The sequence below is a fragment of the Miscanthus floridulus genome, chromosome 14, assembly GCF_019320115.1.
Source record: "Miscanthus floridulus cultivar M001 chromosome 14, ASM1932011v1, whole genome shotgun sequence".
Classification (NCBI taxonomy): Eukaryota; Viridiplantae; Streptophyta; class Magnoliopsida; order Poales; family Poaceae; genus Miscanthus; species Miscanthus floridulus.
This window is the reverse complement of record NC_089593.1, coordinates 11,622,126-11,630,887: the sequence shown is the minus strand read 5'-3', so window position 1 is coordinate 11,630,887 and position 8,762 is coordinate 11,622,126. Positions and strand designations below refer to the sequence as shown.

Below are 8,762 nucleotides of genomic sequence, written 5' to 3'. Positions count from 1 at the left end.
TTTTTGCTTGCTTCTGCTGGATAGCCAATCTAGCTGGCCTTTGCTGGCAAAGCTGGCTTTGCCGAGCCAGGACAGGCGGCACAACACGACAAAGACATCCAAACGCCCCGCCTCGGCCTGGCCAGTAGCCTACCGTCGCGCCATCGCTCTCTCGTTGCTTCCCCTGGCTGCCTCGTCTACTGGGCTGGCCCACCAGTATTCAAGGGTATTCACTATTTAGGTGAATATATCCAAATTTTTTGACAAAAAAAATTAATATATACAGTGCAATACACATGTTTGTATATTGAAAAAGCAAAAATATAGTGAAACTGAATACATGCACAGCAATTCGACCCAAAATAACATGCTTCATACTCGTTTTACTCCTCCACCCGAAGGCCCAACGAGGCCCAGGCGGCCCATATTCTCCACTGCTCCCGTCCCGCTCCCGCACCTGCAGCCACAGTCGCATCCTCGGGGACGCGGGCTGCGGCGACACCCAAACCCTAGCGCCGTCTTCGAGTGGCGGGCAGCCGGCGGACGGCGACGGCGACAGCGGCACGGGCGGACTCAGCGGCAGGGCGGGACCGAGGGGGGCAGCACCGCGGCAGCGGCAGGGACGCTCGGCCGCCGGTCGGGGCGTTGCGTTGGGCGGAGCCGCGGAGGCCGGACGCCGGACGGGCGTAGGGCGGCCGGCCGACTGGCAACACGCATCAGCGAGGCGAGTGCGTAGTCCGAGGTTCCGACAGTCCCATTCCGAGCTGAGCCCGAGTTTGTCTGAACTTCTGTAAGTTCAAATTCAGACATTCAATCCCTATCTCTTGGCTTAGCTTCTGAATTTCCTATTCAATTTGTTAGGAGTAGCAATTTGTGAATCGCATAGTGGCTTAGAGCGTGAGTTTGTCCCAAATTACTTAGTCTTATGTGTTATATATTTCAAAATTCAAATATGCGGCATTTTACATGCTAAATATTAGCCTTTTGGTTACGATTTTTTTTATACCCCTGTACATTTTGAATACCCAGTCCCAAATTCCTGGACCCGCCACTGCCTGCCCCTGAGGCTACGACCTTCAAGCCTGCCACCACCCACCGCCAGCCTCCTCTGCCACTGTCTCGAGCTCTACTTCACTCTCCGGGAATAGTTGCATCCTGGCAATGGATTTTTATCTGTCGCTCTGGCTCTGCTGGGTTGTTGTTTGATGAAATGCCCACTGGCTACCGCAGTAATAACTCCCTCCAGGTATCTTATTTTTACACCTGCTTGCCCCTGACTATGAACATTCTTGAATTTTTCTAATTTCCTATGAGTTACACTTCCATGTCTCTACACGCCATCGACATGGCTTCTTTTTTGGAAAAAGTCTACTTCACCCCCTCAATTATTGATGGTTATCTACTTTACCCCCTTACCTATAAAATCAGGTATTCTACCCCTCAAACTATTGAAAACCGTCTAAATAACCCCCTAAGGCGGTTTTGAAGGTGGTTTCGCTGACTTGGCATATTAAAAAGTCTACATAACCCCCTAACATATTAAGTGTTGACTACATAACCCCCTCAACTATAAAATCTGATATTATAGCCCTTAAAGTATCCAATAATATTCAAATGACCCCCTTGGATGGTCTTGTAGGTCCGCTTGGACACCGTATCCTGACACGTTGGTCTAAGCACCTATGCTTGTGCGCATGCCACATTTTCTACCTGCACCTCCCAACTCTTTCTAGGCTAACCCACCACCCAACGAGAAGCATGTGACATCTTGTCTCTTGCTCCACTTCCCGACACTCGTCGATGACATTGAGCTCAAGCACCATGCCTACACCCTCATCATCTGGCCCCTCCCACATCCTCCATCAGGCTATCCTCGAATGACAAGGGTGTAGGCATAGTGCATGAACTCAATGCCGTCGAGGAGTGCCATGAGGTGAAGAAGGAGACAGGATGGTGCTCATCGGGCGGTGCCGTAATCCTAGAAAGAGTAGGGAGAGAGAGGCAGCCAATAGGCCTACGTGCAAGTATGGATGCATAGGCCAGTGTGGTGGGATATGATGTCCAAACGGCCCTACAAGACTATCACAGGGTCATTTGAACATTATTAGATATACCAATGGCTATAATATCTGGTTTTATAGTTGAGGGGGTTATTTAGTCAACCCTTGATATGTTAGGGGGTTATGTAGAACTTTTAATATGCCACATCAGCGAAAACCCACTTTTAAAACCGCTTTAGAGGGTTATTTAGACGGTTTTTAATAGTTTAAGGGGTAGAATACCTGGTTTTATAGGTGAGGCGGTGAAGTAGACAACTACCAATAGTTTAGGGGGTTAAGTAGACTTTTTCCCTTATTTTTTCTTCTTCGTTCACTGAACCTTATCAAGTTCCCACATGTATTCATGCAAACTTGGTGCTTTCCATTTGATTGTCTACAAAACTGACTCCGCGTCCAATCTCTTTCTTTCTTGCAGTTGTAGCTCCAGCAAATCGCCAATGCTTTAGAGATGCACGTGTGGTTCTCGGTGCAGTTTCATATCTCTTAGGATTGGACTTTTAATACACAATGGCATCGATCATATCTGGGGCAAGAAACATTAACGCACTCTCTCTGCGATCATGCACGTTGGGCGAGCCGTTTCAGCATGGTCCTTTTAATCATAGTGTGCAGCGGAGGTGGAAAAAGCCTGTAGATTCGGCAAGAACACGTCTCGAGGGAAGAACGAGGGATCATAGGCTTGACAAGCTAATGGTTCAGCTGAGAAACTTGAGATTGGCCTTGGCTTTGCATGAGGTGATATCTCAGCAGAGGAACAGATATGCGTCTCTCCAACTTCTCTCAAAGTGGAGACATGAGCTTGGGTTGAACATTGAGATCGGTGCTTTCCTCAAGAAGTATCCCCACATTTTTCAGATTTATGTGCACCCTGTCAAGAAAAACCACTGCTGCAAGATCACACAGAAGATGTCCGACTTGATCGCAGAGGAAGATGCTGTCATCAGGGAGAATGAGGTCGACATAGTTCAGCGGCTGAAGAAACTTCTCATGCTCTCTGTGAATGGAACTCTGAATATGCACGCATTATGGCTCATAAGAAGGGAACTTGGGCTTCCTGATGATTATAGGTCCTCTATACTGCCAAACCATCAACATGATTTACCCCTTGAATCCCCAGATACTCTGTCACTTGTCTCTAGGGATGAAGCATTAGCTGTAGCTAAGGTTGAAGATTGGAGGAAAAGGGAGTACACAGAAAAATGGCTAGCTGAATCAGAGACAAAATATGCTTTCCCAATCAACTTCCCAACTGGATTTAAGATTGAGAAAGGTTTCAGGGAAAAACTCAAGAACTGGCAGAGGCTTCCCTACACCACACCTTATGAGAAGAATGATTCGCATCTGATCTGCAATGTGGAGTGGCTTGAGAAACACATTGTTGGTGTTCTTCATGAGCTTTTAAGCCTGACGGTCGAAAAGATGATGCCAATTGAGAGATTGTCACACTTCAGAAGAGTGTACGCTATGGAGGTAAACCTGCGAGAATTTCTTCTCAAGTATCCAGGCATTTTCTACATCTCGACGAAAGGAAGCGCACAGACAGTCATCCTAAGGGAGAGTTACAGTAAAGGATGTCTGATTGAGCCTAACCCTGTATACATTGTGCGGAGGAAAATGCTAGACCTCATATTGTCTGGATGTCGTAACATTGGTGAATGTCAACAGGATAGTGCAACTTGGTCTGCTGAGGAGTATGATCTGGGAAGCAGTCATGGGTGCTAGGATAACATATGCCAGGTGGATTCTGCGATTCCATACTGGAACATGGAATTAGAAGTGACTCATGTGGAAATAACCAATTAACTGAGGAGTTCCCCCGCAGATCTTGCTGTAATTCTCTACATCTAAAAAATACCTACTGATATCGTCTGCCCGGGGTGAAGCGAAGTCTACCCAAGCTGAGGCAGTGAGCTTCCCCATCTCCGCCACCGAACAAGGTGTGTTCTCTGTAGCCTGTATTGAAGATGGTTTCCCTACCTATTTCTATCTGAATATCTTATCGGTGCTTGCAACCTTGCAGCCAAATTTGGGGTCAGGGTTCCAGGGATCCGTTACGGGTTACATTTTTGGACTTGGTTGATCTATGAATCTCTGATCTTCTATATGTTTAATGATTCTCCAACCGCTGAAAAATAAATGTTGCGTAAATAATCGGCTTAGTACGGAAAATTCAAGTAAGACAACATACTTTGGAGTTAGCTGAATACATGGTGTCAATGTACCGTCTCTGTCATCCTCTTTCTCTCCTGTGAATGCAAGCTATTAGATAGAATGACTAAACCATGTATCTGTACATCCCAGTAAGCAATTGATCGTCGAAGTATGCCTTGTTTTCCCTCATCCCAGTAAGCAACCACGCATCTGTACATCCCTGATTTTTTTAACTTATAAATCTTGCAATATGCAATCCATTTGATAACCATTGGCCAGCTTTTATTTACCTTGTTCATAAATTGGTAACCAACCATCTTCTTGCACCATTTAGTTTCATTGGGTGAATAATACTGTTAATGAAATCTGTATGCACTACTGATTGTTTTTTTGGGTTATTGTTTGAAAAATGGACTATTCTTAGTCAAGTGCTAGAACTGATAACGAGAGGTGTGGTCATTTAATAAGCAGATTAATGTCGGATTTCATTTCATAGCACAGTTCAGAAATGTTTTTTTAAAGAATGAATAATGTTAGGTCATGATGATTTAACTTTATTTCCTAATATGTATTTGATAATGCCAGTTCATGGAACTTTATTTCTCATCCCTGTTAACTGAAAGAAAAATTCTGCTTCCGGGTAGGAAAACAATGCATGTGCTATGACCAGAAAAATACAAAGTTGTTTTTTGCCGGTTGCCTTGTAGTTGATTTCAGATATCTGTCATTTGGCCTAGGAGTTGTTAACCTTGTTTTAAGTGTTGATTTTCCCGTTATTGTATACCTTTCAACTTCAATGTTTGTTGGGTTTGCATCTGATTACCGTATCTGCATGAGTAGGCCATAGAAGGTGCAAGGATTGCTGGAGCGTCAATTATCATTGGTGTTGACCTGAACCCCAACAGGTTCGAATAAGGTATCCCTTTGATTGAACTGAATCCTCATTTTATTGTGTTGTTTTGATAAGTCATTAAACTCATTTGTTTATCCATTTTCAGCAAAGAAGTTTGGTTTGCACTTAATTTGTGGTCGATAAAGTGTGGTTGTGCTTGAACTTGCTGCAGAGTTCTGTAAATGTGCACCGTTAAGTTCAATGTCCGTTCTGAAGAAACTAACACCAGGACACATGCACAGATTGCTGCTTCTGTCATAAAAGAAAACAAAAGCACCCCCCCCCCCCCCCCCCCCTTTTTTTCCCCCCTGCTATCTAAGATTAGGAGTCCACATTTTTTGCAGCCTAGACTCCCTTGGTACTCCAGGGCTGAATCAGACCAGTTCCAATATGTGTCCCAGATTTAAGCTAACCAAAGTTTCAGACGGGGAAAGAAACTGTAGATCTCAACTAATCCATATTTATGCATGGTATTTGCTGATTAGTAGGATTGTGATATGCATAGGTCAAATTTACTATTGGTATTCATATCAAGCCAATTTGATTTTGGGGCAGAACTTACTGATATGGTCATCTAATGTTCCTGAACCAGCTTTCAACTCTTCTTTCCTCCTTATAAGCTACTTGCCTTCAACTGACATGTAAGCTGCTTGGCTTCAACTGGCATGTGCCCTATACAGATATCTTTTGATAGCTCATAAGCTGCTTGGCTTCAACTGACATGTGCCCTTTGCAGATCTATGATATCTTCCAGCTTCTTTCATCGAAGATTCAGGTTGGTGTGTTCTCAGCTACCATGCCCCCTGAGGCCCTTGAGATCACCCTTAAGTTCATGAACGTTAGGATTCTGGTCAAGAGAGATGAGCTCAACCTTGAGGGTAGCAAGCAGTTCTATGTCGAAGTGGAGAAGGAAGATTGGAAGCTCGACACTCTGTGACCTGTATGAGACCCTGGCAATTGTTGATAGTTCAAGCACAAGGAGGCTTGATGATGATAGTTCAAACATTAGGAGGCTTGATGATTACCGTGCTGAACTCCATAATCTCTTGAAAGAAGATGTATGCTATTACCAGACCGATGGACTGGATATTTTGTTGTAGTTCTATAAAATTGTTGTATTAAAAACATTTTGGTCCTTCAATGCCAGGAAGGCTACTGATATTTACCGTTTGGTATATTCAGTTCGGAATGATAGAGGTCCTAATAGACATATAATCCAATAATGCTACTGGATTTTCGGAGCCCGTCTACTTAATGATAGAGGTGAAGCACGGCATACAAGGGCTCCAAAACCAGCTGAATTTGTGAACGTAAGCAAAACTTCAGTCATACACATGTATTAGAGACTCATGTTTATTTAAATCATCGTGACATTATATTGACATACTTTTGCATAACTTCAGTCATACACATGTGCACGTAAGCAATACGCAGATATGTAATACATACGGTAAATATCCGCAAAATACATGAGCACGTAAGCAATACGCGGATATGTAATACATACGGTAACACTAGTACAGAAACGGGCTTTACTTCCGGTTGGGAAATCCTTTTAGTCTCAGTTTTTCAACCGGGAGCACGAATTTGGGAGTAAAGGACCCATCCTTTAGTCCCGGCTTCTCGCCCGGGACTAAAGGTGCCTTTAGTCCTGGTCGGTAAGATCAACCGGGACTAAAGAGGCCTCTTGTCCTGGCCACGTGGGGCGGCATTACCAACCGGGACTAAATGTTTCCTTTTTTTCTTTTTGTTTCTATTTTCAATTGATGATTCGTTTTGGTTTTTCAATAGGTTTTTGAATACGCATTCTACGCTGCTAGTAATATATGTATTCTACACGTTTATAATATTCGAACATTTTGTACAAACTAAAGTATGAAACTAACGTATATATTACATGCATATACATATATTGTACGTTATTTTACGTACATATATATATATATATATTACAAATAAAGCTTGCATTGTATATTCTATCGTATCCTTGGGATAACAAATTCACTCCATCTGGTTTGACTTCCATGTTTCGTTGACGTCATTGTAGAACTCGCCGGCGGGGTTAAGGACCTGGTCATTAAGAAATCCTGCTATGGTCTCTTGAATTGCTTTCAGTTGTTCACGTCGTATGACTTTTTCCTTCAACCATAGAGTCTTCAATAAAAGTTAAAGAAAAAGTATTAATATATATATATATATATATATATATATATATATATATGTGTGTGTGTGTTGGTCACGTGATTACTTATTTATATGAGCAACAAAAGAAATTGTGAATATATGAATATATTTATATACCGTACTTTGAGGATCTCTTCAGGAGTTCTTTTTGCGTACGCCATGATGAACTCGCAAACATAGTATCCGCAGTACTTGTTCTCCTGTTCTTACCTCAGAACCCACTTTTACGAGAAAAAAGATCCGATGAATTAAAAGCATGAATGGTATTAATTGAATTATATATATATATATATAGCTAGTACTTACTTTATGTGCGATTACATCCAGTGGCGCTTTATAATGTTTCATGTGGTGTTCCTCAATTAAACTTTTTCAAACACTGCGCCCAATAAAATAAAAAATTAATTTGGCCTTTAATAATTGTTGCACTTAAGAGATCGGGGTATATATAGTTGCTAGAGAGATTAAATTACCCTTGCATAATATCTATCATGTCTTAGTACTCTGTTTGCTCTTTTCTTAACGAGTCTAAGATGCTCAAGTGACTATTGGCCATATCGATGACCATCAATATTCAGTGATTGCTGCATATATTTTTATACACAAATATGATCGACATTAACTAGAGTCAATATATATATATATATATATATATATATATATATATGGGAGATAGCTTAGCTAGTAAGTAAATAATTGAACAAATATCTATATGATCGACATTAATTATTTAACACTCACTTGAAGTTGTAGGGGAAGAGTATGTTCTTGTTTTGTTGGTTCACTAAGAACCTCATGAGATTTTTCTCGAGTTCAGCTTTCCATTGAGGCGGAGGTTAGGGTGTTTGAATACGATATTTGGATCAATAAAACCAACATCATTATCCTTTCTCTTTCTGAGTTCTGTCATCTCATATCTGCATATATAAAAATATAGTGTGAGGATATATAATTTATATATATACATGTAGCTTTATATATATACACTTTAATAGTAGAAAATAATCACACTTACAGACAATAGCAGCTAATGAGACTTTTGTCAAGAGAGTCCAGGTGGCATAGTTAGTGTAATTCTACAAACTCAACATATATAACGTCATCGTCACAGAAGTAATGTTGATTTCTAACTCTGACAGGAACAAAGGCCTCTCCCCGTTCACACGCCGTCATGTACCACTTGTTTAGCAGGTACATTTGCGTACCCAGATCACCTAAGGCCTTATGGTTGTATAGACTCTTTCTATGTTCAAATTTCTTCTAAGGATCCACTTTTGGAGCAGATGGTCCTTCAGTGAGCACTTAGGCAAGGTCCAAACCAGTTTCCTTGTAAGACCGAGCCAGCTCCTCAAAATCGATGTCTAAGTCTAAGTTCGAACCATATTCATTACGAACGACAAGAGGGGGGACTGATTGTTGCGATTGTTGTTCGAGTTGTGCAACACCTTTCCCTGGTCTAGTCTTTTTCTGCGCCGCCTCAAATGACTTGGTGAGAG

At 41.9% G+C, this 8,762-nt stretch overlaps 1 protein-coding gene across 5 annotated transcripts; it reads left to right on the top strand.

Annotated features, from left to right (window-relative positions):
- Positions 1 to 406: 406 nt before the first annotated feature.
- On the top strand, positions 407 to 6,288 carry LOC136504748 (protein ROOT PRIMORDIUM DEFECTIVE 1-like). 5 transcript variants are annotated; one of them, XM_066499736.1, is made up of 7 exons: positions 407 to 769; positions 1,009 to 1,225; positions 2,455 to 3,976; positions 4,060 to 4,213; positions 5,031 to 5,106; positions 5,675 to 5,723; positions 5,819 to 6,288. In XM_066499736.1, the coding sequence occupies exon 3, from the start codon at positions 2,547 to 2,549 to the stop codon at positions 3,759 to 3,761; it is 1,215 nt and encodes a 404-aa protein (XP_066355833.1). In that variant the 5' UTR covers positions 407 to 769; positions 1,009 to 1,225; positions 2,455 to 2,546; the 3' UTR covers positions 3,762 to 3,976; positions 4,060 to 4,213; positions 5,031 to 5,106; positions 5,675 to 5,723; positions 5,819 to 6,288. The 5 variants fall into 5 exon arrangements, with proteins under 5 accessions (XP_066355833.1, XP_066355832.1, XP_066355835.1 ...); XM_066499735.1 differs by lacking the exon at positions 4,060 to 4,213; XM_066499738.1 differs by lacking the exon at positions 4,060 to 4,213 and having other exon boundaries at positions 5,638 to 5,723.
- The last annotated feature ends 2,474 nt before the right edge of the window (positions 6,289 to 8,762 follow it).